Below are 27816 nucleotides of genomic sequence, written 5' to 3' on the forward strand. Positions count from 1 at the left end.
GCCACGGTGGGAAAAGGCCTTGGGTCTCGTGTGACCCTGCCCGCCCTCTACTGCCCTCTTGTGCGAGGGCATCGGCCGGCCGGGCGTCCTCGGCAGGTTTCTACAGCGGTGCCCAGGCCAGCCTTGCCGTAGGGGAGATCCTATTATTTTAGGACCAGTGTGGAGGACGGAAAGGGGCAGTGGAGATGGGCTTGGGTCGCCAGGAAGCAGTCTCCCCACTTGCTGACAAGTTTCGGTGTCTACCAGGCTGCCAGGTGGACAGCACCCACTGCTCGGCTGCCCCTGTGGCCGTGTGGAGGGCTGGGCCCTCGCCCGCCCTGGGTGCCGGCACACCCTGTGGAGGCGGCCAGGATGCTCACAGCAGCCGTCGGCCTGCTCTGCGCTGCTCTGGGCGGGTGGGTGTGTGGGCTCAGGGTGAGAGGCTGACCCCCTGCCAGGGCCAGGCCCTGCAGAGGAGGGGCTTGGGACACCTGTCTGGGGTCTCTCCTCACCTTCTTCCTGAACCAGGTCTGGAAAGCTCTGGAACGCCTGTCCCTGTTGTTACCCTCTTCCCCAAACCCAGCAGGTCTGGAGGTGGCGCCTTCAGTTTCCCGCTGCCCAGCGACCCTCGGCACCTGTGTCCTTAGCTTGGCAGGCGGGGAAATCCTTCCTGCTGAGCCTCAGTTTCCCAGCCTGTGCTCATGGATTCATAATACATCATCGTTGGGGTGTGGCACCTGCTCCGTAATTACCGTCTTGTGGGAGTAAAGCAGGTGAAAGCAGCCTGAGGAGTCAGGGTGTCATTGAGATGATTTATCGTTGCTGTTTTGACTGGTTTCTAAGAACCCAGCAGCCACTGAGAAGAGCCCGACCAGGCCCGGCTCCCTGGACTTTATGCTCAGTCTCCAGGACTCGCCACGCTTCTAACGCTTTTTTCATAGCTACTTTATGTAATAGAAGAGAAAACCCTGTTCTGCCCCTGCTGCTGCCCGCGGGGCTCGAGTGCTGGGTGCCAGTTCTCCTCACCCTCACGGAGTGCAGCCTGAAACTGTCCCTGCCCGAAGTCACCCTGGGTGGGGAATGAGAGGAATTTTCCTGAACCAGGCTCTGAGGGCCGCCGGGTCTCTGGCGGTGTGGCCCCGGGGTCCTCGGCAGTGACTGTTTCCAGGGGCTGACTCAGCTCCAGCCCAGCCTGCTCGATGGGGGGCTGTAATTGTGTGAGGAGCTGTTGCGACGCCCCCAGAACCTGCCTGCAGCAGCTGCAGGCGCCTGCAGGAGTCACGTTCCCCCCCCCAGCCCCACCTGCCCGGCCTCCAGCCTCTGCCCCGGGCCAGACCTTGCCCCCTTCCCAGGACGCCCGGCTCCTGCTTGGTGACAGCGGCCCTGGCCACCTTCCGGACAACGTGGTGCCTCCCACAGCCTGGGGCAGGGGGCCTCTCTGAAGGAGGGGGAGCAAAGGCATTGGCGTTCCTTGGTCAGAGTCCCCCCGCCTGTCCAGCCAGACCTCTCACCTGCTCTCACCCCCGGGGCCTGGGCCTTACCTCTTAATACGGGGTGACAGTGGAAAAGATTTAGAAGCCATGAATGGCCCCAGCTCGGGGGGGCTTTAGAAATCACCTGGTTGAGTGATTTGATTTCTTCTAAATTTTTTTTTCAAAGTTTTATTTTATTCATTAGATTTTTTCTACATAGGTCAAAAATTAAAATGATATAAAAAGGCATATATTGAGAAATCTCATTTCCACCTCCATCTCCTTTCTCATCACTTACTAGTTTCTTATAAGAGTTTGTTTACACAAGTGCAAACGAATTCAAATATGTATTCCTATTGTTTCCCCTTACTCAAAAGACAGCGTAAAATGTATACCATCTTCCCCTGTGCCCTTGCCAGTCCCTGGGTGTGCACGGGCTTCTCCCCCCACCTCTCTGTTCTTGGCCTTTGCCACCCATCCGCGGGTCCCAGCGTTGGCCCCAGCCACGAGCAGGGTTTACCCAACTTCCCTCAGATGCCAGGGCTTAGGCCAAAGCCAGCCTGGGGAATCGTCGCGCTCCGGCCGGGCGACTCCCTCCACCAGCAGGTGTTTTAGAGCGTCCTGCGTGGCAGGTGCTGCGCCAGAGGCGGGGATGCATTGGTGATCGAAAAACCCACATTAATCAAATAATTAAACACCTGTACAAGGACATCTGTGATAAGGGCTGCAAAGAAAGAACAGGGCTTTAAGAATGAGTAATCAGAGAGCCTTGGCGGGCCGGGGCTGTGAGCACGTGTGCGCCAGGGAGGCCCATGGCACCCCGCAGCACCCGCGCGCGAGGCCGGGGCCAGGGCTGCGGAGAGGATACCACATGACCCGGAGAGCCGGCTTTCCTCAACTTGGCTGCAGTGACGTCTTTTCTTCCCCTTGCCGCGGGCTGTGGGATGCCCTGCGCCCCTTGAGCCCTCCTGTGTCCACGACGAGAGACCCCTCCTTGTCGGATGGCGCTGAGCAGCCGTCTCCCCACCCCACCGCCCTTTCCCCTCGGCCCTGGGCCTGCAGGCTCCTGGAGCTGGGGCCTGGCTCTTGCCCGTAAGCAAGGGAAGTTGCGGGGTGTTTACTTCTCGCTTCCTCTCTAGACGGTACCTCACTTCCTGTCCCTCGGGCTAGAAGAAGGCCAAAGGCTTGGCTTGACTGTCCCTTCCTCCCTCCCCCACCGCTTCCCTGGGAAGGCTGTAGCTGTGGAGGAGGAAGGGGACATCAAAGGCAGGGACTTCCCCCTAAAGGCCCCTCTGAACTCCTCCTCCTAGCCCCCCACCCAGTCCCCACGGGGCCCTGTCTTCTCGGCTGCAGTCCCCTCCCAGACGTGACCGCGTCCACGTCTTCTATGCCCTGCAGGGAGGAAGGAGTCGGAGAGGGCTCACCCATTTTATAGATGGGAAAACCGAGGCCCAGAGGGATCCTAGGCTCCATCTAGGGTCACACAGTGTGGCTGAGTTAGAAGAGGGATCCAGAAAGCCTCACGTCCCCCATTTGTGGGCACAGACGAGCAGAGCCCAGCGGGAGCTTGGGGGGGAAGCAGAGCTGCTCTCTCCTCCCAGGCCAGCTGGCCACTTAGGAGGTCACCTCTGGGCACAGAAGGTGCTTGGCCGCCCAGAGCCTGGCCCCTTGGAAGGCCAGGGTACGTCCTGCAGCGGAGTGGGCATGGGGGAGCTGGGCACGGGGGACTGGGATGCTGCTCACCCAGCTCTCCTGCGCACACAGGCCCTGCAGCCTCCTGGTCGCTGTGGACTCGGCTCCGAGAGCAGGCAGCGGCCTTCCAGGAGTGGCTCTGCTGTCGCCTCCACATTGCCCCCCAGAGCCTCTCTGCCTCGGTTCCTCCTGTGGGACCCAGTGTGTGTCTCTGGTTACTCCCAGGGTTTTGAAAAGATGCTGACTCTTATTCAGGGACAGGGAAGGAGTTAGAACCTGGGGGGGGGGGGGTTGCAGGAAACACCTTCAAATGCGCCTCGATCCAGCTGCACGAATCACTGTTTCCATGTGCACCCTGAGATTCCCCCCCCCCCGCGGTGTATGCGCTTCCTTCTGCTGGCATGACTGACTTCTAACTCGACCAGTCTCTCAGGGCTCAGTTTGCTTGATGCCTCAAAGTCTGAAAAACTGTTTCAGCTCCAACTTAATCTTTCCTAATTTTTGAAGTTAAAATACTTCTCCTGTGGAACGTACAGTTGTTTATCTGCATGTCTTATGTCCCCCACTAAACCGAAAGCTCCAAGAAGTCAAAGAGTTGACCCACCTCTGAGCTGCACCCATGGGCGATCTGTCCAGAAATATCTGTAGAATGAACGGGTCAGTCCCATTTGCCAGAGGGAGTCACTGGGCCTGGGGGTCGGATGGGGCTTCACAAAGATCATATCAATGTCAGAGACAAATCTGGAAATGCCCCTTGTGTGTTCCTCGTATGGTTTGTTATGTGGGCCCCGGAGCCGTTTGGGAGGGGGGAGCCGGGCTCTTTAGGGGACCCGATGAGCCCGTTGTGTGCCCTCACCTCTTCATTCCTCCTGGTCCTTTGGCCAGGTTGAAAGGCGCCCACCAGTCCCTATGAAGGGTAGGGGGCCCCGGGCACGAGCGCTGCAGTGACAGGGCTGGCGGGAGCTCCCTGCTCACGGAAGTCCCCTCCTCCCCACAGGGGACAGTAGAGGACAGGGCATGCCACATGTCGAAGCAGTGGTGCTGCAGGACGTGCTTTAAGAAGACGGTCCAGGAAGGCTTTTCAGGACCGCTCTGAGGCCAGTGTGAGCTTCTGGGGCTACGTTGAGGGCTGTGGTCTGTCCCCAAAGTAATGGGGGGACAAGAGGAGACCTGAAGCTGGAGGGACACAATCAGATTTGCCGCTATCAGTGATCGCTCTCAGGAGGGCTCCTTGGAAAAGTGGCTGGGGCTGGGAAGATGCAAGATGAGCCTGGGACATGTGGTAATGCCAGAAAGTAAAGGAAGTGTTTAAGAAAAAGAAGAGGGCCAGGGAGCACATTGAAAGGATACAGGAGCCAGCCCGGAAGAATTCCCGTGGCCGAAGCTGGGATCTGAGCAACAAAATACGTGATGATAGTATTGAATTATAACTCAAAGAACAAAATATCCATGAGTCCATACTTCTATGACTGTATGATCGAATAGATAAAAGGGGGTGAAGGAATAACTTCCCCTTACAGAAAAGCTCCAGTTAATAAATGTAAGAAGAAAGAATGACAGCAGGAAAAAAAGAGTGGAGGAAAAAAAATGGGAAGACAGCGCCTCAATCGGGTGACCAGTGGTGACATCTCCAGGGCGTCTGGAACCCCCTGCCATGACTCACTGGGAAGGGCACGTCACCTCCGTGGTATTCTTCCCCCAACCCATAACCTCAAGCGAATCCGAGAAGACGACAAACCCAAATTGAGGATATTTTCCAAAATACCTGACCAGTTGCCTTCACAAGCGTCAAGGTCATGAGTGACAAGGAAAGCCCAAAGAACTCATGAATTGTAAGAGACTGAAGAGGTATGTAGGATCCTGGATTGGATCTTGAACAGAAAAAAAAGACATCAGTGAAAAAAAGGGTAAAATCTCAATCAAGTCCACGGTTTCATTTTTTATAAATTATTCTTGGGAGCAGATGTGGCTCAAGCAATTGAGCACCCGCCTCCCACACAGGCGGTCCAGGGTTTGGTTCCTGGTGCTTCCTAAAAAAGACAGACAATGAGCAGACAATGAGTAGACAATGAGCAAAAAAATAAAACAAGCAGGGAGCAGGTGTGGCTCAAGCAGTTAAGTGCCCGCCTCCCACATGGGAGGTCCCAGGTTCAGTTCCTAAAGAGAAAAAAACAGACAACAAGCAAAAGCAGCGAGCAGATGAGGGAGCCATCCTAGTGGGTGGGGGGATTATTCTGCTGAAGAAGGGTGCAGAGCAGGGATAAGAGCCTGTTGTGTTTTTTTTAAAGGTGTGTGTATATTCATAAAATGACACACACGGAAATGTCAGTGGAAGACAGTGGGGGTGGGGCTACAGGGGGGAGAGGGCTGGAAGGAAGGGAAAAGTCACCGTGAGGAAGTGGGCACCATCAAAGCTGAAAAGACTACCCACAGAATGGGAGAAAATATTTGCAAATCATACCTGGTAAGATATCCAGAATATATAAAGAACTCATACAACTCAATATTAAAAAGACAACCCAGTTTGAAAATGGGCAAGGGAGCTGAATAGCCATTTCTCCAAGGAAGAAATACAAATGGCCAATAAGCACATAAAAAGATGTTTGCAACTCAGAACCACAGTGAGATGCTGCTTCACACACTCTAGGAGAGTTAAAATCGTAATGTTTGATAGGAACAAGTGAGGACGAGAATGGGGAGAAATCAACCCTAATACACTGCTGCTGGGAGTGTGAACTGGCTTAGCTACTGTGGAAAACAGCCTGGCATTTCCTCATCGATTAAACACAGAGTTACCAACTGACCCAGCAATTCCATTCCTAAGAATATACCCAAGAGACGTGAAAACATAGGTCCCCATGGAAGTGTTTGTGGCAGCATTATTCACAATAGCCGGAAAGTGGAAATAACCCAGAGGTCCTTCACCAGATGAATGGACAAAATGTGATATGTCCATACAATGGAATATTATTCAGCCAGGAAAAGGCATGAAGTACCAATACATGCTAGAACATGAATGAGCCTTGAAAAGAAAATAGGTAAAAGAAGCCAGTCGCGAAGATATCATATATCATCCACAGATGATAGGATTCCATTCTTATGAAATGTCCACAAGAAGAAAGTCTATAGAGACTGCAAATGGATTTGTGGTTGCCATGGGCAACATTTTAAAGACCATTGAGTTATATACTTTAAATGGGTGGATTGTATGGTATGGGAACTCTATCTCAATAAAGCTTAAAAAAAAAAGCCATCCAGGAAGTGGTCACTCTATGGCAGAGGTACTGAGAACTCCCAGCCCCCACCCCCATTTTTTTGGCAGGGAAACTGAGGCCCAGGGTTATGTAGTGACCACTAGCCCCAGGATTCTAGCTCAGGCTGATGGACTCTAGGCCCCCCTCTCTGCTCCTAGCTGCTAGACCACCCCGCCCCCAGGACAGGGCCACGAGGAGATGGGGTGTGAGGGCTGAAAAATACTGTTTGGGTTTATTAATGTGGAGGTTACTGCAGAAGTTGGACCAGATTTAGAAAGGAGTAAGAAATGAAGAACTGGAGATAGTGCTTGTTGAGAAGTTTGGCTAGGAAGGGCAGTGTCTGGAGAAATATCAAGGGAAGGTTTTTTGGTTTTGTTTGTTTGTGCTTACTGTCTGCTCCTGCTCATCTTTTCAGGAGGCACTGGGCACTGAACCCAGGACCTCCCATGTGGGAGGGAGGCACCCAGTCACTTGAGCCACCTCTACTCCCTGCTTGTGTCCTTCATTGTATTTCCTCGCTGGCACTGGGAACCAAACCTGGGACCTCCCATGTCGTAGGCAGGCGACCAACTGCTTGAGCCACATCTGCTTCCCGGAAGATTGTTTTTAACTGAGACACCTGAGCAGGTTTACAGGTTGATGGGAAAGGTCCCTTCAGGATGTAAATACTGAAGACAGATTTGAGGGGCTGGGGTTCTGGGGCCTTAGCTGGGATGCGGGCAGCCCCTCTGCTACCCTAAGAGGGAACGAGGAGGCAGGGACAGCTCCCAGGGGGCTGGCAGGATGGCGGCAGGAGGTTTGGGGGTTTCCCTCTGCTGATTTTAGATATGGGTAAACAGGAGGGAAGGCGGCAGGCTGGAAGTCTGAGGGGAGTGGAGAGGTGGGACATAGTCATTGCAGAGAACGAGGGACCAACAGTAGATTGAAAGGGTAGTCAGGGAAGACCTCGTCGGGCTGGACGGCTATCCTTTGATGGGAGGACAGTGAGAAATAGTGCGAGCAGTAGCCTGGGGCTGCACTGAACGGCCCGTCCCTTCCGCACCCCAGCCCCTAGAGTCTGTGGAAAGAAGCATTGGCTTAGAATGTTCAGGTCCAGGAGTCCCAGGGACCTTCTCGAACTGCTGTCCAGTACAGCCAGTTACAAACGTCATTGCAAAATTAAATTTTAAGGGAAGCCAGTGTGGCTCAAGCAATTGGGCTCCCGTCTACTCTGTGGGGGGTCCAGGGTTCAATTCCCGGGGCCTGGTGAAGGCAAGCTGGCCCAAGCGGAGAGCTGATCCACGCAGAATGCTGGCCCACGCAGGAGTGCTGGCCCGCGCTGCAAACTGGCCCAAGCAGAGAGCTGGCGCAGCAAAATGACACAACAAACTGACAAGGAGGAGAGACAATAGGAGATGCAGCAGAGGAGGGAGTTGAGGTGGTACAAGAGATTGAGCACCTCTCCCCGACTCTGGAAGGTCCCCGGATCAGTTCCCTATGCCACCTAAAGAGAAGACAAGAAGACACAGAAGAACGCACAGTGAATGGACACAGAGAGCAGACGGGGGTGGGGTGGGATGGGGGGTTGATAAGTAAATCTTTTTAAAATTTTTAAATTAAATTTTAAATAATTTAAACTAAATTAAAATGTTAGTTCCTCCGTTGGACAAGCCACGTTTCAAGTGCACAATAGCTACACACGGCTAGTGGCTACCATATTTTTTTTTTCTCTCCCCTCCCCTGCCCCACCTCGGTTGTCTGTTCTCTGTGTCTATTTGCTGCGTCTTCTTTGTCCGCTTCTGTTGTTGTCAGCAGCACGGGGATCTGTGTTTCTTTTTGTTGTGTCATCTTGTTGTGTCAGTTCTCTGTGTGTGGCGCCATTCCTAGGCAGGCTGCACTTTCTTTCACGCTGGGCGGCTCTCCTTACAGGTGCACCCCTTGCGCATGGGGCTCCCCTACGTGGGGGACATCCCTGCGTGGCAGGGCACTCCTTGCGCACATCAGCACTGCACATGGGCCAGCTCCACACGGGTCAAGGAGGCCTGGGGTTTGAACCACGGACCTCCCATGTGGTAGACGGACGCCCTAACCACTGGGCCAAGTCCGCTGCCCAGTGGCTACCATATTGACCTGTACAGAACAGAATATTTTTATCATCTTAGTTCTCCTGGATAGCACTTGTTCTAGAAAAGCAAACTTTTAATTCATTTTACTATAACAATAATAAATCCATTACAGGTTGACATATTTTATGAAAAATAATATATTAAAAAAAAATAGTGAAGAATGGCCGTGCTCTTCATTTTCTCAAATCTCTAACATCTGACTTAATAGAAGGCAGCTGGATTCTTATGTTTGCTTCTGCATTCAATCTGTAGTGATATCAGATACCACATAGTCTCTGGAAGATGCCACAATACGCTCAGAGAGCAAGAATAAGAGGGAAAAAATGTCTTAGTAGTATTATGAAAATAATTTTGACCTCTTGGACTCCTTGAAAGGGTCTCGGAACCCCCCAGGGCCCCTGGACCACACTTTGAGAACCCCTTCTCTAGAACAACTTCCTTGGGGCATGAACGAACTCCACCTGCCTGACGTCACAACAACGCAGAGGCAGAGGTGAAACTGGACTTGACTAAGTCTCCTGCCTTCTGGTCTGTTGCCTTTTCCCGGAGCCCTGGCTGGGCCAGGCTGGGCCGCTTGGCTGCAGAGCCCCGGGGCACAACCCTATAAATAAACCCATTGTGCCCCTTCTCCCTCTCCCCACCCCAGCAGCTGCTGTTTTCTTTGTCAGGTTGTGCTGTGAACAGAGAACACGGAGGATCCGGGAGAGGAGAGATAAGGAGTGTTGCAATCTACACGTTTTAGACACAGCACGGCTTCCCGGCCTGGAAGGTGGGAGCTGCCCTGCCCTCCACACCAGGCAGCGGAGGTGCTTGCGGTGGCTGACAAGGAAGTTGGAGGGGACATGCAGTGGCCCTGCCCCAAGACAGGTGCCTCTCAGACGGGCGATTGTATCTGTGGTGCCAGTTGTCAGGGCAAGGAGAGGAAATGCTCGTCTGCCTTCTCTCCCTGCGGGGCGAGGACACGAGCTGGAATGAAAAGATGCTTCGGGCCAGGGATCGAGGTGCCACCTTTCAGTCCAGGAGTACCCCGGGAGCCTGACCTCAGTGCCCGTGCCCCTTCCCACACCCCCTGGGAGCCCCGGGCTGACCTCGGCTGGAAGGGAGTGTCTGCTGTGGGTACAGAAGTTGTTTACCAGCAAGCGCAGTCTGTTTTGGGTGTGATGGGCTGGGCCAAGGAAGAGGGATTCCAGAAAGCAGCTGGGGTGGGGGGAGGAGGGCGGTTGTTGTTGGGGATGTCATTGAAGTGAGCTGCTCCCCGTCTGCCTTCCCACAGCTGCCCGCTCCCTCCTCCTGGCTGCTGTCCCTGGAGGTCTCTGGGGGGAACAGCTGGCGAGTGGGGGGTTCACCAGGGGCCGGAAGGCCTTGGCCAGGGGCTGGGAGTAGGGCCAGGGGATGGAGACAGGCTTGCTGCCACCTCTCGGGCCCCTTCCCCCCAACCCCCGCTGAAGGGCAGGCCCCAGGGCTCCCCTCTCCCCCCTCCTCTCCCCACCCCCCTGCACTGAGGTCACCTCCCTCTGAATCAGGCCTTTGTGCAGGGAGGGGCTGCCGGTTGGCAGTTCTGGCGGGAGAAGCCTCCAGTTCAAGTTCGAGCTCCCACCCCCCGCCGCTCCTTCCGTCCCAGCCAGGCCAGGGTCATGTGTTCCCGACCTGAGATTCTGAACGGGCTGGGGGGCCCCCAGGCATGTTCGAAACCAGGCGGTCCTGAGAGGCTGTGAGTAGAAGGAGTGGTGGGGCCCCGAGGGAGGTGGGGGCATCCCGCCGTCTCCCAGCAGGGACAGCCACTGGGGAGCTGGCCGGGGTTGGCTTTTCCCCAGGAGATTTAGGCGGGAAACCCAGACTGGGAAGGCCCAGATTCCCAGTTAGGCCCAGCTCAGGAGCCGGAGGCGGTGGTGGCGCCCCGGATCTTGGTTTTGCCGAGGAGAGTCAAGGAGCGGGGCGTTTTCTTTCCACCATGGAAATTGTGAACTGAAACTCTGGTCTGAGTCACTCAAGAGCGTGCCCACTCCCACCGCCAAGTTCAAGTGCAGCCTCTTCCTGAGCCTGTCCAGCCGTCCAGGCCTCCTGCCCTCTGTCCCCGCCCGCCCAGGCACCCTTGGTGTGAGGCAGGAGCTCTTCCTGCAGTGGCCGTCACCGCTGCCTTCATTCCCGAGCCACCGCTGGCCCGGGCGGGTGTGCAGAGGCGCGCATGAAAGAGCTGCTGCCTGGGGGAGCTGGGGCTTCGGAGGTCTCCCCCAGTTCGCAGTGGGATGCGGTGACATCTGGAGGGGCTCAGACTTGGAGGGTGGCAGGGGTGGACCGTGGGTCCTCACCCTCGACTCGCAAAGCCACTGCAGACCAACATGTAATCCACCTTTGCTCCTTCACAGCTGAGCCTCGCTCCTTACCTGGATACTTCCATTTTTTTTTTTTTTTTTAAGAGATTCTCTCCCAAACCATCCTGCTCTTTGTTTGGGTTTGGTTTTTGTTTTTGTTTTTTTTTTAAGATTTATTTATTTATTTATTTCTCTCCTTGTCCGCTTCTGTTGTTAGCAGCACGGGGAATCTGTGTTTCTTTTTGTTGCGTCATCTTGTGTCAGCTCTCCGTGTGTGCGGCACCATTCCTGGACAGGCTGCACTTTCTTTCGTGCTGGGCAGCTCTCCTTACAGGGCGCACTCCTTGCACATGGGGCTCCCCTACGCAGGGACACCCCTGCGTGGCAGGGCACTCCTTGCACGCATCAGCACTGCACATGGGCCAGCTCCACACAGGTCAAGGAGGCCCGGGGTTTGAACCGCGGACCTCCCATGTGGTAGACGGATGCTCTAACCACTGGGCCAAGTCCACTTCCCTGGGTTTGGTTTTTGTGTTAAGCTTTACTCGCTGCCCTGCTCGTCCCATTCCTTTCCTCCCTCTAGTTTCTCAGCCTCCCAGCCTCTCCCCTGCTCCCAGTTCTCTTCCCAGATGATTGATTCCACTGGGGAAATAACCGGTGAGGAGGTGCAGGGAAGAGCTAGCAATAACTGGGCGCGGGCTCTCCTAGTGCAGCAGGATTTGGGGGTGAGGGGGTGAGGGCCAGGGACAGGAGCTATGGGGTGGGGGGGAGGGAAACGGGTCAAATGGTGGAGGTAGCCCCTACTGCTTCTTTTTTTTTTCCTGAGGCCTTTTTTGGTTTTAACTCCTATTTGTGTGGGGAAGAGGATAATTTCTGAATTACTTTCATTTTTTTCTAGGCCTAAATATATCAAAAAATGTATGCTGTTATATTTTTATGGTGTTAAAATAACAAAAGACTTGAAATTACTGAGTGCTAAGCAGTAAGCATTGTACGGGTTTTCCTTTTCCTCTAAGTGTTCCCAGGAGCCCCCTCCCACTGTCACACATACACACAGACTCGTTCGTCTCTCTCCCCACCGCCCCAAGCCACCCAGGCTGTCAGACAGGAAAGGCTGGGCTGGCCCGGGAGGGGCGAGCTGTGGGCGTGGGTTAGGGAGCAGGAGGCGGCTGAGAGCTTGAGGTGCCCCCACAGCCGGGACCGCAGGGCGAGGGGGCTGAGACTCAGCCTCCACCCCCGGTGAACAGGTGGGGAAGGCGGCGCTGCGCCTGTGCCAGGGCGGGATGACAAGGAAAAGCCGCCGTGGACGAGTTCATCCCAGACACCGCATCCCTTACCCTCCAGCAATCCTCTGGGCTAAGCATTTCGTTCATTTTCCAGGAGAGGAAACTGATGCAAAGAGGCTCAGTAACTTGCCCAACGTTAGACCCGTCCAGATCAATTGTAGAGTCAGGAGGCTAACCCACATCTGTCCGCTGCAGAACTCCGGGCGGGTTCGCCAGGCTTTGGAGACAGTGCTGAGCCCGAGGCGCCCCCCGTACGGCGTGCATGTGCACCCAGGGGCCGTGGGTTGGGGCAGCGTCCTTTACCCTGGAGCCTGCTTCCTCACCCCGACTAATGCCCGCCTTGCAAGGTTGTTGGGAGGAAGCGCCAGCGTCCTGGCGCCGAGGATAGCTTAGTGCGCGAGCGTGACCTGTTCGGCGGCGTCCTCACCTGCAGCCCAGCGACGGTGGCGCTCAGCTCGCTCTGCGGCCACGAGGATGAAAGCAGGAGGCCGGGAAGGGCCTGCCCTGCTGTCCCTGCTCACCGGGCACCTGCGCGCTCGCTGCGGGCCGCTGCCACCTTTGCCCAGCCGTTTCCTCTGCCTGGAGGAGGCGTCCGCTCAGCGGTCTCGTAGCCGCCACCCCCTCGGGGCCTTACCCCGACGTCCGTTGGCTTTTCTGCATATTGCCCACCTTCCCCGGTGGAACTGAAGATTCACAAAGGCAGAGCTTTGTCTGTCCAGCTCGTCCCTGCCTCCCGGCAGGTGGCGCACAGCAGGAGCCCAATAAATGTGGGTGCAGCGCGGGCCTGAAATAGCCTCCCTCTGTCTCCCCACAGGCGAGGTGACCGTCCTGGCTGCGAGAGTGAGTGTGGCCGCCTGGGTGAGGAGGTGGACACAGGTGAGGGTGTGGGGCCTGGGAAGGCGGGCGCGGGCGTGGGAGGGGCTCCCTGTGCCCGCCGTGGAGGGCGGGAAGGAGCCTGCAGATGTCCCGGTGGGCGAGCTGCTGAGGCCCCTCCCTGTCTTGGCCAAAAAGCCCTAAGTCCCTTTTACGGAGGCTCCGGTGGCGCAGAGAGGGCGCCGTCACCGGTGGACGAGGCCCTCCATGCTTTTACGGTAAGAAGGGTTTCCCACCTGCGGGAACCGCCACGATACTTGTGAAGAAAAGGAAAGGAGCACTTTTCTCCAGCAGAGAAACTGAAACACAAATGGAAGATGAAGACTAGCCAGGTAGCTCCCTCTGCCTGGAGGAGCCCGCACCAAATCTTGGTGTGTATTTCCATCTTTCTCTCCCGTTTCTCAGCAAGCTACATTCTCCCCACCCCCATTTCCCAAATAAATTCTTTTCACTGGCCTAACGGGAAAAAAAAATGAGCCAGGCACTGGCGGCGTCCCGTCGGGGTGGGGGGGATTGCAGGACAGACGACCGAGTGTTGCATTTCGTCTGTCCCACTGGGCTGTGCAGTCATCAGACAGTGTGTCTCCCACAAGCCGGGTACCACACCGGAAGCAGGAAATCGGACAGTGACGTGAACGCCAGGACCATGTCCCCGCCCTCGGGGGGTGACGGTCGAGGGGGCAGCGGGTTACACAACCACGCCCCGCGCAGGAGCGGCTCTGACCAGGCGTGGAGGAATACCCCTCAAGCAGGAGTCGGGGTTCACTGGAGGAAAGGGGGGCGTCAAGAGACCCCTCGGGGCACAGCTGTACAGAAAGGCTTGTTCACTGTGGCCCCAGGAGGTGGCCGCCACGCCGCCCAGGGCCGTGGGTGCCTAGAGCAGCTGCAGCCGGGAGCGGGGCTTGGCGCATGCAGGGCTTCGCCGCGAGCGAGCCGCCGAGCTGGGACTGGAACTCGGGGGCTGCTCCCCAGGCTTCGTGCTGTCCCCCGCAGGTTTCTAGGGGTGTCGCCTGCACCTTTGCAGACCGGTTCAAAGGGCTCTCCCGTAGGCGGCCGCGCCTGACTCTCGCGGGGACGCTGGAAGCACGCTGTCTTCCGCCCCTTTCTCATAGCCAGGATACTGAGATCAGCCGTCGGCCTCGTGAATGAACGAGCTGAGCAAGTCTCCATGCGCTCCCCAGCTCACTGTGGGCAGAGCCTTTGGCCACAGAGCGAGGATTTGGTCCACTGCCCTCAGTGCCTAAAGCACCCAGGCCGGGGACCCCACTGATCACGGTTGTCTTACCTGTTACATTAGTTCCAAGCATTTTTAAATGATAATTAGTGTTACTGTTACAGTGGCCCCATGTTTTAGTTTGGTTTTTCCCCTGACTTCTTCAAGCCACTTTCCCAGAGCTTACCCCTGCTGCCGCCACTGAGATGAGGTGGTGGTGATAGCTCCTTCACGGGCGGGGAGGGGGAGGGACTTGCGGGCTGAGGTTGTGAGGACCCAGGATGTTCAGCCCCAGCCCCCGTCTGTGACGGGCTCCTGTGAGCGCAGGCGTTTCCAGAGCAGTGGCCCCTGCCCCGAGGTCGCTCAGCGTCCGTGCCTGCCTGAGTCCAGGAGCCCCCCGGCCTCCCTGGCACTGTTAGGGCGTGTGCACGGCGTCCACTGCTCCGCACGCCGTCCTCCTCCGCTGCGTGCCCCCACCCACCCCTGTGCCCAGCAGGGGCCTGCCACGGCTTCTCTCCCTCGTCCCCAGCACCCGACGTCGGAGGCCATGGACCCGCCGGCCGGGGCTCCTGGAAACCCGAGGCCAGGAGAAGACGGTGACGGCAGCACGGAGCCGGGCACCTGCCAGGAGCTTCTGCACAGGCTGCGGGAGCTGGAGGTGCGGCCCGGGGCTGGGTCAGGGCAGCAGCGCTGCCGGAGCCCTGGGGGAGGCGGGGGCCTTCTGCTCCGTCCCCTCGGCCGGGCCGGAGCAGAGCTGGAGTCCTTTAGCAGAGCCAAAGGAGAAGCCCTTTCCTTGGCCTGAGCTGTCCCGCCAGGAGGTGAGAAGCATGCCAGGGGCGGACTGCCCCACCCCAAACAGCTCCCTCCTTGACCTCCTTCTCCCCAGCCCCGTGCCCCTGGCAGCTCTGGGGAAGGAGAGGAACAGAGGCTGCAGGAAGGGGTTAGCTGACTCAGGGCTCAGGAGTCGAAGGACAAGGACCCGGCTCCTCAAACCAGGCCCCCGGCCACCTTCTTGAGAGCCTGCCCTCCTCCCTCCAGCCTCCCCTGCTTTGGGGGTTCCTCTTGGCACCCCCCACCTCATTTCCTTCCAGCTGCTGTGTCTCTCCAGCCCTGTTCAGCCTCACTGCCCGCAGTTAGAGTTGACAGGAAACCAACCCATCTGAGTCCTGCCTTCTTGCCGCATCAGAATCCAGCCAGGGCTGAGAGCTGGGGCAGGGCCGTAGCGGGAGATGCCGTGCCTCCCCTTCCCCAAAATGAATTTGCCCTCTTCCTCCCTCCCGCCTGCAGGCAGAGAACTCAGCCCTTGCCCAGGCCAACGAGAACCAGCGGGAGACCTATGAGCGCTGCCTGGACGAGGTCTGTGGGCCCGCAGGGGGCTGGTGTGGTGGAGGGGGTGTAGCTTGCCCCTGCAGGCAGAGGCCAGGCCAGCTGACAGCTCTGCCTCTGGGCTTTCTGTCCCCAGGTTGCCAACCACGTGGTGCAGGCACTGCTGAACCAGAAGGTGAGTGGCCATAGGACACATTCTCACGTCTAAGCCAAGGACACCCTGGGTACAGCAGGAGAAAGTAATTTCTGGGGACCCCTGAGCCTGCTCAGCTACGCTTTCAACAGGGGGCTGGAGTAGGGGGCCTTGTGGAGATGACCCTATCAGCTCTCCATGGATGCCTCCCCTCTCAGCCTTGGACAGGTGCATATTGTTCTACCTGGAGGCAAGTGTGAGGCTAGGTGAGGCCAGGTCAGGCCAGGTCCCTTCTGGCTCCAGCTGTGATCTAGGCTTGCATGCTTCCCCTTACCCTGGGTTTCTCCAGTTTGTGAAGGGATTAAAAGCAATGCTGATGCTGTGAGCATAAGAGGGCATCTAAGTATTTACTTACGTACTGTGAGTAACCAGTGGGCATGTGGGCTACCCTGACCACCAGACCTTCTTCTGCCTACGCACGCCCTTCTTAAATGCATGGGCCCTAAGTGCCAGGAGGTTGGCTCCAAGGATGGGAAAGGCACCGAAGGGAATGCGATTTACCTCCCAAGGGTGGTAAACTTCAGGGGACTCACCCTCCCCAGAAAGTGCTCCCACCCAGAGCTGCAGGTGGACTCAGATGCCTCACAGGAGGAGGATGCGGGAGGCGGCGGGTGCTGCCGGGGGTCTGGGGCCTCTAGGCCAAATCCATGCCCGCCGCTGGGTGAGGAGAACTGTGCCCACCTCCCTCGTCGTTTCTCCATCCCCCTCTCCTTCTCTTCCCCTGCCTCCTCCTGGGCGGCAGGACCTGCGAGAGGAATGCATCAAGCTGAAGAAGAGGGTGTTTGACCTGGAACGGCAGAACCAGATGCTGAGCGCCCTGTTTCAGCAGAAAATGCAGCTCACGTCAGGCTCCCTCCCTCAGGTGGGCACAGCCGCTCCTCCTCCGTCCTTGTCCTTGTCCAGCAGCCGGCTGCCCCCATCCTCCTCCTCGCCCTCTTCCACAAACACTCGCAGAGGAAGGCTGTCGGCCATCCCCCCATCCCCGCACACACCCCGGGGGTTGGGGCCGCGCAGGGCAGACCTGGCCTCATAGATTCAAGCCTGAGCTGGGGCCAAAGCAGCCCCAGGCCCCTGAAGCCTGGCTGTCCCCCACCCCCAGGTGGGGAAAGTCCCCACTTGCTCCTGCCCTACGTGGGCAGGTGGGCGGGGGGTGGACATGCAATTACGTCAAGCTCCCAAAGGACCCCCTTGGCCACTGACTTGGCTTCTTCTTGGCCAGGGACAGGGGGCAGAGCTGGGAGCAAGGCTGCCCGGTGCTCGGGGTGACAGAGAGGTCAGGAAGGGTGCTCCGTCCTGCCCGCTGGGTGAGCGTAGCATGTACACTCGCCGCGGCCGCACAGCCCGACGGTGGTCTCTGCCTCCAGCCCTCACGCCTGCCTCCCCCAGTTGAGACTGGAGGTGACTGGGAGGGAAGGCTGGGCTGAGCTAAGATGTCACTTGGGGTTACTCAGTCAGGACCCCCCAGGATGTGGCGAGACAGGGAGGAGGGTCGGGAGCAGCCCTGGGTCCCTGCAGGGAACAGCGGGCTGTTCTGAGGCCACCCGGCTCGGTCCCTCCAGAGAAGCGCCTGCTGTGTGTGCGTGACCGTGTGTTCCTGAATTTGAGTGTCTGTTGGAAGCCCACGGGGCAGCACCTGGCCCCAGGCCTGCGCAGGGAACCCTCCACTCCGGAGCCCCCCACCACAGCCTTCTCCAGCCCCTGCAGCACCAGGCCGGGGCAGGGCTGGGTCGGAACCAGCAGTAGAGGCCCCACAGCTTTCCGTGCCGGTGTCCCTCCCTGCAAGGTCCTCCCGGAACCCAGAGGCCTAGCCCGGCTGGGAGCACGCGGTCCACACCCGCTCAGTATTCCTGAACTCGTTTTCTTTTCTTAAGTGAATTCTGGGCCCTCTTTGAGTTTTTAGCAGCCGGTTAACCTCCCCCGCCCCCGGGCAGCGTGACATAATGGAAAGAGCGTGAACCTTGGCCTCTGATGAACTTGAGCTGGATCCTGCCTTAGCTGCTGCTTGGCTGTGTGAACTTGGGCAAATGACTTAACCACACAAACCCCAGCTTTCCCCTTATACCTAGGGATAAAAAAGTACCCGATTGCAGGTTACCGTGCAGGTTAAATGTGAGCATGTAGAGTGCTTGGCACATAGTAAAGAGTTGATAGATGGCAGCCATTTATCAGTATCAGTGGATGTTATTTCCAGTCTGTGCTTTGCAGGGATAAATGACCCATTGAGCAAATGCTAATTACAGGGGGCAGAGCTTCGCAAACCCTGGTGGCGTTGCAGTGCCAGACCCCAAGAGCGGTAGCCTGTGCCGATGAAGACGTAGCCCCTGAAGGACAGGGACCGCCCGAAGCTAAGCCAGGGCTGTGGACCACTGCGCTACAAAGCAGGGGATGAGACGTGTTGTCTCAGAGTCCAGCGGTGGGGGACAGGCTATCCAGAGAAGGGATAGGGACATGACATTGGACCTGGGCCTTGCAGAGTGGAAGATTTTAAAAAGGGGTGGGGTCAGGGTGGGGAGGGGATTCCCTGCGGAAGAATCAGAATCTGCCCACGCAGAGACCCGAGGGTAGGAAAGCCTAGGGAGCGGCGTTCAGCTTGGCTGGAGCAAAGGATGTGGGAAAGGAGAAGGATTGAGAAAACTGGGGAAGGTGTCGGGAAGAACCCATGGGGTCGGGGATGCCCGCAGAGTTCAGGCTCATTTTGCTGGGCCTGGGCAGGCATCCAAGGGTTTTGAGCACAAAGATGCTTCAGGCTGTGCGTGGGAGCTCCACACAGCAGCCAAACCAGGTCAGGAGGACACTGGAATGCTGCTCCGAGGCCTGGCCAGAGGCTTGAGGATCTGAGCTGAAGGAGGGGGCTCCAGGTGGACAGAGGAGAGGGAGGGCGATGCCGCTGGGACGGGATTTAAAAGCCGAGGCAAACGAGGGAGAGAGAGGAGTTACAGCCAACAGACCTAGGCGAGGCTCCCGGAGAAGGCAGCTTCTTTCTCAGGACCCAGAGAGAAGCAGCCCACGATCAAATACTCCTTTTGAAATCCTCAGAGGAGAGGTTTCCCATGAGACCAGCTGGGGAGACGGAAATGCACCCCACTGAGTCTTTGCTAAGAGCCAAGAGCAAATGGCTCCGTCTTTTATTAGTCCCAGCCGCCTCTGTGGCCCTGGTATGACAGGTGGTCAGCACAGGGAGGGACTGTCACCTCTGGGCCTCTTTGGAATGGGGAGGAGCGGTCCTGGGGCTGAGATTGGGGGCACCTGGTTGCTAGGTGCTGCTGCTTTGCCAGAGCCCTCGGGCTCGCCCCACGCCCTGCCACCTGGGACCCGTGCCGTCATCCCGTCTCCCTGTGCCGTGGCCTCCCGAGGCTCCCGGGACCAGGAGGGCCTTCCAGAGAAGCAGACCCTGGAGAGTGTCCTCCCGTGCCTGGATAGGAGGGCCCGGGGGCTGAGCCCGCACAGCCACGCTGCCAGCTCTGCTCTCGCTCCACAGATCCCGCTCAGTCCTCTCCAGCCACCATCAGAGCCACCAGCCTCCCCCGCCCTGAGCTCCGCCGAGGGACCCGCCAACCTGCTGCCTTTGGGGCGCTGTGCTGGGCAGAGAGAGGTAGGAGAGGCCGCGGGAGGGCAGCCCTTCTGCCCTTGCTGTTTCCCGGCGAGAACAAGAGTGAGGGCCGCTCTCTGGGACAGACTCTTGTCCAGGCGCGGTGTGAGCCGCAGCCGCTGAGGTCACACCAGGAAAAGCAGGTCCCCGCCCCAGCCTCTGGCCTCGGGAGCAAAGCGTCAGTAATGCAATGGGAGTGAACAGCTAACCCTTGCCGAGCTCTTCCTCCGCGCCGATGGGGCTGAGTCCCTGGGCCTCATTTCCCTTCTCCTGTGAGGTTAAGCAGTCACAAGCCTCCGTTACAGGTGGCTCGCTGAAGCTGAGAGGTTAACGGGCACCCAGCTAGGTAAACAGTAGAACCGGGACTTGAACCTGTGCAGTCTGCCTCCAGAGCTCTGTATTTCATCACTCTACAGACTGCTGAGCCCCAGGAGGAACCCGCAAGAGCAGGGGGTGTGTATTAGTCAGCCAGAGGGGTGCTGAGGCAAGTACCAGAACTCCATTGGTTTTTATAGAGCCTATTTATCTGAGGTAGGAGCTTACAGTCTCAAGGCCCTAAAGAGTCCAACTCCAGATACCATAAAAGGTGCTTTCTCACCCAGTCATCTCGGCCATGTGTTGGCCCAAGATGGCGGGCGATGTCTGCGCATCCAGCCTTCCTCCTTCCTCTTAAGGCTCCGTGGTCCCAGCTTCTTCCGATCTCAGCTTAGGCAGGCACAGGGTGCATCTCTCCTCCCGGGGCTCGTTTCTTCCCAGCTCAGCTGCTCTGGTCTCTTACAAGGTCAGCTGTAGACCATCAGGCTCACCGCTCTTCCAGGGGCCTCTGCCGTGTCTCATGAGCTGCCTCTTCCTCTATTGTCATCTTCTCTGTCTGTCCACCTTCGTGTGAATCTGTGTTGTCAGCCCACCACGGGGGCGGAGATCTAACAATACGGTCCAATCAAAGCTCTCGCCGTAACCTAATTTAATCAGACGTCTCAGCTGAATCTAATACAATCAAAGGGTCTCATGCCCAGAGAAACAGCAGTTTACAAACATAATCTCTCTTTCTGGAATTCATAAACTGCCCCGGTGTGATCATCCCCTACCCCTCCTCCTGCTGGGTTAGCTGATTAACCCGATAAGGCCTGGGCTTGCCTCAGGTAGCTGAGGTGACAGTCACACCCTCTGTGTCCTCCAGAAGTCTGAAGAGTGGGCAGGCCCCTTCCCTGGAGCAGCCAGGAGGGCAGAGCTGGGGGTGGGTCAGCAGGCCAGACCCAAACCGCGGGAAGGAGGGAGGGGCGTGCGGGTTGGCCAGGGCCCCCCATCGAGGAGCCCTCAGTGCCCTTTGGGCTCGCAGGCGAGACCAGGCCCGCTCCGCCCCCCGTGCCCCCAGGCACACCCCGCTCAGGTCCTGGGCCTGGAACAGGGTCCCCGCCGCCCCCGGCCGCCTCCCCACACTGGTTCTCCTCCCAGGTGTGTTGGGAGCAGCAGCTGCGGCCAGGAGGCCCGGGGCCCCCGGCCGCCCCGCCCGCAGCGCTGGACGCCCTGTCCCCGTTCCTGCGGAAGAAAGCCCAGATTCTGGAGGTGCTGCGAGCCCTGGAGGAGACTGACCCGCTGCTCCTGTGCTCGCCGGCCACGCCCTGGCGGCCTCCAGCCGAGGGCCCCGGCTCTCCGGAGCCCATCAACGGCGAGCTGTGTGGCCCGCCCCGGCCCGAGCCCTCGCCCTGGGCCCCCTACCTGCTGCTGGGCCCCGGCCACCTGGGAGGCCTGCTGCGGTGGGAGCGCCTCCTGGGAGGCCGGGGAGAAGAAGAGGGTCCTGGGCAGTCCTGGGGCCCTGGTAGGACCCCTCCCCAGGCCCAGGGCACCGGCTCTGGCCCCCACCATGCCCCGGGCAGCAGCTCCTCCTCCTCTTCTGATGAGGCAGGGGACCCCAATGAGGCGCCGAGCCCCGACACCCTGCTCGGTGCCCTGGCCTGCAACCAGTTGAACTTGGGCCAGCTCCTCGAGGACACAGAGTCTTACCTACAGGCCTTCCTGGCGGGGGCTGCAAGCCCGCTCAGCGGGGACCACACAGCTCCCGGGCAGCCGTCCTCCCCAGACCAGGCACCCCCACAGCTGTCCACGCCCAAAGGCCTCCCCAAGTCAGTTTGGGGCGGGGGCACCCCAGAGGTCCACAGGCCAGGCTTTGGTGCTACCTCAGAGGGCCAGGGGCCCCTGCCCTTCCTCAGCATGTTTGTGGGTGCCGGGGATGCCCCCCTGGGCTCGCGGCCTGGCCACCCCCATTCCTCATCTCAGGTGAAAAGCAAGCTCCAAATTGGGCCCCCTTCTCCTGGGGAAGCCCAGGGACCCCTCCTGCCCTCTCCAGCCAGAGGGCTCAAGTTCCTAAAGCTGCCTCCAGCCTCGGAGAAGGTCCCCAGCCCGGGAGGCCCCCAGCTCAGCCCCCAGCTCCCCCGAAACTCCCGAATCCCCTGCCGGAACGGGGGCTCCGACGGGAGCCCGTCCCCGCTGCTGGCGCGCAGGGCTCTGGGTGGAGGAGAGCTGTCCCCTGAGGGGGCGCAGGGCCTGCCCACCAGCCCTTCTCCCTGCCCCACCACCCCGGACCCCGCGCAGCTCAGACCCCCCCAGGCGGCCTTGCCCACCGTGCTGGCCTCGGGGCCGGTGGCGTCTCCCTGCTACGAGAACATCTTGGACCTTTCCCGCGGTGCGTTCGGGGGGCCTTCCCCAGAGCCATCTCCGTCCCCGCTGCAGGGGTCCACCTACCCGCAACTGACTCTGGAGGTGCCTCGGGGCCCAGAGGTCCTCAGAAGCCCTGGAGTCCCCTCCAGCCCCTGCCTCCCCGAATCCTGCCCCTACGGGAGCCCCCAGGAGAAGAGCCTGGACAAGGCAGGCTCGGAGTCCCCCCATCCCGGCCGCAGGGCCACGGGCAGCTCATCCAAGAAGCCCGGCCAGGGGCCGGGGCGGCGGCCCGGGGATCCCGGCCACACCCCACTGCGGGACAGGCTGGCAGCCCTGGGGAAGCTAAAGCCAGGTCCCGAGGGGCCCCCGGGCACGGAGAAGAACGGGGTGCCGGCCAGGCCTGGCACCGAGAAGGCCCGCGGACCAGGGAGGTCGGGGGAGAGCCCCGGAGACGCGGCGCCTCCCAAGCCCCCCGAGCAGACCGAAGCCAAGGGGACCCCGCGCGGGGCGGCGGCCTTAGGCACGAGCAGCCTGAAGCAGCAGGAGCTGGGGCCGCTGGGGGACTGCGGGGCCCGAGTCTACTCCTCCCACTCCATGGGCGCCCGGGTGGACCTGGAGCCCGTCTCGCCGAGGAGCTGCCTCACCAAAGTGGAGCTGGCCAAGAGCCGGCTGGCGGGGGCCCTGTGCCCCCAGGGGCCCCGGACCCCGGTCAAAGTGCCACCCTCAGCCCCCAGCCTGGGCAAGCCCAGTAAGAGCCCTCACGGCAGCCCCACAAAGCTGCCTTCCAAGTCACCCACCAAGGCGGTGTCCCGGCCCGGGGTCCCCCCAGCCACCAAGGAGCCCGCCAAGCCCGACAAGGGGAAGGGCCCACCCTGGGCAGACTGCGGCGGCACCGCGCCCCCTGCCTCCGGCCCCCCCGACCCTGGCCAGGGCCCCGAGGGGCCGGCCCCGCACTCGGCCATCGAGGCGAAGGTGATGAAGGGCATCGAGGAAAACGTGCTGCGGCTGCAGGGCCAGGAGCGCGCCCCGGGCCCCGAGGCCAAGCACCGCAACGCCAGCAGCATCGCCAGCTGGTTCGGCCTGAAGAAGAGCAAGCTGCCGGCCCTGAACCGCCGCGCCGAGGCCGCCAAGGGCAAGGACGGGCCGGCCGGGGGCTCCCCGCCCCGGAAGGAGGTCAAGGCGGAAGCCCGGAAGCTGGAGACCGAGAGCCTCAACATCTCCAAGCTGATGGCCAAGGCGGAGGACCTGCGCCGGGCGCTGGAGGAGGAGAAGGCCTACCTGAGCAGCAGGGCCCGGCCCCGGCCCGGGGGCCCCAGCGCGGGGCCCAGCCCGGGGCTGGGGCAGGTGCAGGGCCAGCTGGCCGGCATGTACCAGGGCGCCGACACCTTCATGCAGCAGCTGCTCAACAGGTGAGGGCCTCGGCTGGGCGCACGGGAGCCAGCCGGGGACCGGGAGCTGGGGCTGCCCTCCCAGTGCGCGTGCGCTTCCCAGGAGTAGGCATAGTGTCCCCAGGGCCTCCAGGGGGTCGTGGCCTGGCCGGGCTCAGATCAGAAACCGGGGTGTGTCTGACTTGCTGAGCCTAGATTTCTCATTTGGCAAGAGCTGGTGGGCCCCGTTTTCCTCTATCGTCTCCAGCAGCCTGTCCCAAGAGCCTTGCGCACAGTGAAGTGATGCCACTTCCTGTCCGTGCGCTGGTGAAGGTCTCCCTCGGGTGTTTTGGATCCTATAGAAGAATGAAGGACCCCTTCCCACAGTGCCTTTGGCGGCTGCTTCGGCTCCAGCAGTGGGGGCTGTGGTTCAGAGGGGGGCCCAAGCCCCCTCGGGCTGGCTTCTCCCCGTCGAGGCAGCAGGTCCGCAGGCGAGGCCTGGACGAGTGTGCCCACAGGCTCGGCTGGTGCAGGAGGGCACGCCGCGGTCAGCGTGTGGCCGGGTCTAAACGCCCTAGAGCCCTCTAGACTTGACCCAGGGTGGCTTTGGGGGACTTTTCCCGCCTTCTCCCAGCGACGGGAGGGCAGGCTTGGGGGGCCAGTCCTGGGGAAGCATCCCCGTCCCCAGGGGTGCCGCGCCCGTCCTCACCTCCCTCTACACCATTCTTCCGTAGGGTGGATGGCAAGGAGCTGCCGCCCAGGAGCTGGCGGGAACCCAAGCCCGAGTACGGGGGTTTCCAGCCGCTGTCCTCAGACCCTAAGGGCCCCTGGCCAGCCTGCGGGCCCCGAAACGGCCTGGTGGGCCCTCTGCAGGGCTGCGGAAAACCTCCTGGGAAGGTGGGTTCTCGGGCAGCAGGTGGGTGGGGGCCTGGCTTCCCGCCTTACCCGCTGCAGGGCTCCTGGGGGGCGCGGAAGCTGCTGGATGCCTCAGGGAGGGGCTCGGGGCCTTCTGAGGCCTGGGCAGGCGGCAGGTCCCTGCCGGGTGGGAGCAGGGCTGGACCCTGAGATCTGAACTCCCCACAGCTGAGCAGCGAGCCGGGGAGGCGGGAAGAGATCGGGCCTGAGGACAGCCTGGCCAAGCCGGTGCCCACCCCACACTTCACAGGTCAGCAGGGTCCAGGGCGCGCGGGTGGGCCCTGCACCCTCACCCCCTGCCCGCCCTCTCTCCTCCTTCCTGCAGCAGGCTGCAGGCCCGAGTGCCGTCTCGTTGCCAAGTACGAGGCGGGCAGCAGGTGGCACGAGGATAAGTCCCTCCCCGGGCCTGGGGGTGACGGGGGGGAGGTGGGGGGGCTGTCAGGCAGGGACACCAGGCCCAGGCCCCGTGGACCAAGCCAGGGTGGCAGGATGCAGAGCAAGGAGGCAGCCTCCGTTCCTTGACCTGCGCCTCCCCTCCCCAGCCTGCGGCTCCTTGACTCGAACCCTCGACAGTGGCATTGGGACCTTCCCGCCCCCAGACCACGGCAGCAGCGGGACCCCCAGCAAAAATCTCCCCAAGACCAAACCCCCTCGGCTGGAGCCCCCACCCGGGCCCCCCCTGCCCCGGCCCCCACCCCTTACCAAGGTCCCACGCCGTGCGCACACGCTGGAGCGCGAGGTGCCCGGCGTGGAGGAGCTGCTGGTGAGCGGGCGGCACCCCAGTGTGCCAGCCTTCCCCGCGCTGCTCGCCGCCCCCCCCGGGCCTCCGGGGCCAGAAGGCCTGCCCTGATGGTGAGTGTCCAGGCGGGCAGGCGGGTGGGCTGAGCCCCGCGCGGCCTGCCCCCCACCACCCACCTTCCCCTTGTCCCTGGGCAGATTCCTGTGAAGACCCCGGCCCTCCCCCTGTCCAGCTGGCCAAGAACTGGACCTTCCCCAACGCAAGGGCAGCCAGCAGCACCTCGGACCCTTTCCTGTGCCCACCCAGACAACTGGAGGGGCTGCCCAGGAACGCCATGGTGAGACTTGGCGGCGGGGGAGAGGGGCAGGCGGGGTGGAGGGGAACGACTCGGGGAGCCCAGTTCCCTCGGCGGGGTGCACCCCTGGCTTGTACGGTCTCGGCTCAGCACGTCCGGAGGAGCTTCGTGCAAGTGCCCCCCCGGGGGCCGCCCTGGGCAGCCAGGCCACTGCCCTGCCCATGCGCTCCTGCCCCTCCCTGGACCTCCCCCCCCCCCCCCGCCCCCACCTCCGGGGGCCACCCCCAACCAGGAGAGCCGGGCCTCTGAGCCGCCCCCCTTTCCCAGGCCCTGCCCGTGGACCAGGAGCAGAGCCTGGAGCCCAGCCGCCCCTGCCCGCTGCCCCCGGGCCCCGCGTTCGGGGGCAGCCGCACCCCCAGCACGTCGGACATGGGCGAGGAGGGCCGAGCGGCCGGCGGGGGCGCCCCGGGGCTGGAGACCTCGGAGTCCCTCAGCGACTCGCTCTACGACTCGCTCTCCTCCTGCGGGAGCCAGGGCTGAGCGGCCGGCCCTCCCCGCGCCCCGCCCGCTGGGACCACCGAGGCGGGCGCACCCCCGGCGCGGGGAGGCGGAGGCGCCCCTGCGCACCCCGCCGCCCGCCCCGCCGCGAGGCGACCGCTCGCAGCTCAGGGAGAGCCCGGCCTGGGCCCCTTCTCCCGCCCAGAGCGAGGCCCTTCCTCCGAGGGGCTGGGGGCCCTGGCGGCGGAGCCGTCCTGTGGTGCTGGGCCGCGCCCCCCGGCCGCGCTCCCCACCCCGCCCGGCCGCCGCCCGCCCCGAGCCCCGGAGCCCGCGCGCGCGGCCCCAGGCGCCAGGGCTGGGGGCGTTGGGGGTGAGGGGGACAAATTGCCTTCTCTCTCTGCCTGCCCTGGGCCTCTCTGCTGTCTGGATGGTGCTGCCCTCCCCTGCCCCACATCTTTGGGGTCCATTTGTCCGTCTTTTTTTGTTGCGTTTTGTTTTTTTGTCGTTGGTTTTTTTACATTAAAGCCCCTGGCCCGGTCCTCACCCCCCCCCCCCCCCACCGCGGTTAATTTATCTGTCGTTAAAAATGCGGCTGCTCCGCTTCCAGCCTCTGCTTCTGCCGCGTCCCTAATAAAACGTGGAGGCCCCTCCCTGTCCCCCGACTCTGCTTGCTCTGTGGGGGTTCGGGGGCGGATGGGTGCATGATGCCGCGCGGGCTGCAGGACCCGGAAGCTCAGGGCCCTAGCTCTGCCGCCGCGCGTCACCCCCTAGCCCCACCAAGGGGGCTGGCCCAGGCACCGTAGGAGGCCGTTAAGGAAGTGGGGTGCGTAGACTCCCCTGGCCAGGGAGGCGGGGAGGACAACGGCGGCCAGACCCCTCTGCCCACCAGGGGGTGGGACACACTGGCTCAGGGCTGAGATCTGGAGTGCGGGGGGACACAGCGGTCTCCAACCCTCGGCACCCCCTCTACTATCCTCCAGGCGGCCAGACTTCCCCAGACCTATTTGAGATTTCAACCCGAAGCTCCCCTGGCCCTGAAAGCCCCAGTTTGGGGAAGGGGAGGGGGGTGCAGGAGCGAGGCTGTGGGGAGGAGCAAGGCGTCCAGGAGTTATTTCAGACTCCCCCTCTGGGAGGAGGCCGTTGGTGATCGTGGTCCAAGGCCGGGGCCCCCCCACGGGCGTGGTGCCAGGCGCGGTACGGCGACCTTCTCACCTAGGCCTCTTTGCGGCCTGGTCGCAAGGATGGGGTGACTTTCCAGAGCACCCCCTGGTCTCGGCCTGCACTTGCCGCCTCCCCGTGGCTTAGCTCTGAAGGCCGCAGGCAGCGCACACGCCCAGCTGGGGCGCTGGGCAGGTTGTGCCCGTGCGGTGGAGACGGGGACCCTGAGGTGGGCACGTGTTGGCACCGCAGGCTCCCCGGGAAGGCCAAGGGTGTGTGGACAGGGCCACTCAAAACTCACACGCAATCGCGTCCCGGCCTTTCGAATAAGGTCAACGTAGTCTCTGTTCTTCCCAACCGTCTGATCCATCCTCTATCCAAGGACAATCTATTAAGTGGATCTTGGGAGCTGGGAGCTGGGATAGGGGCTTGCTCCGTCCACTCCACGCATGGAGCTGGTTTTGCAGTACCTCTGGGAAGGTGCACCCCCTTCAAGAAAAAAAAAAACCCGAAACACTCATATGCAGCCGCTGTGGAAAACAATTCCACGGTTCCTCAAAAAGTTAAGCAGAGTCACCATGGGATCCATCCATTCCTCTCCGAGGAACGTACCCTGAAGAACTGAGAGCAGGGATTCGGACACTTGCATGCAATTGTTCTAGCAGCGTTATTCAACAAGAGCCAAAAGGTAGAAACAATCCAAGTATCCGTCAGCAGATAAATGGATAAACTAAATATGGAAGATGCATGCTGTGGAGGATTAATCAGCAGTGAGAAGGAATGAGGGGCTGATGCAGGTAAGGACATTGACAAACCTTGAAAACATTCTGCTGAGTGAAATAAGCCAGACACAAAAGGACAAATGTTGTGTGATCCACGTCTATGAACTATC

At 60.6% G+C, this 27816-nt stretch overlaps 1 protein-coding gene and 1 non-coding gene across 2 annotated transcripts in view; both read left to right on the forward strand.

The window, feature by feature from the left end:
• The window catches only part of NCKAP5L (NCK associated protein 5 like), a gene marked incomplete at its 5' end in the record, with an annotated part of 29959 nt that extends 3531 nt beyond the window's left edge, over positions 1–26428 (forward strand). The window contains 13 exon segments of the mRNA XM_058309111.1: positions 12915–12976; positions 14716–14844; positions 15474–15542; positions 15649–15687; positions 16448–16567; positions 19184–19297; positions 20750–23361; positions 24054–24216; positions 24403–24484; positions 24777–25042; positions 25044–25086; positions 25171–25310; positions 25596–26428. Of these exon segments, the coding sequence (XP_058165094.1) occupies positions 12915–12976; positions 14716–14844; positions 15474–15542; positions 15649–15687; positions 16448–16567; positions 19184–19297; positions 20750–23361; positions 24054–24216; positions 24403–24484; positions 24777–25042; positions 25044–25086; positions 25171–25310; positions 25596–25808 (4052 nt within the window).
• An 802-nt stretch (positions 26429–27230) lies between these two features.
• Positions 27231–27415, forward strand: LOC111762537 (U2 spliceosomal RNA). Its single transcript, XR_002795641.1, has one exon. It is a non-coding gene; the product is annotated as a U2 spliceosomal RNA (small nuclear RNA).
• Positions 27416–27816: the final 401 nt, after the last annotated feature.

The sequence above is a fragment of the Dasypus novemcinctus genome, chromosome 12 (genome assembly GCF_030445035.2).
Source record: "Dasypus novemcinctus isolate mDasNov1 chromosome 12, mDasNov1.1.hap2, whole genome shotgun sequence".
Taxonomy (NCBI): domain Eukaryota; kingdom Metazoa; phylum Chordata; class Mammalia; order Cingulata; family Dasypodidae; genus Dasypus; species Dasypus novemcinctus.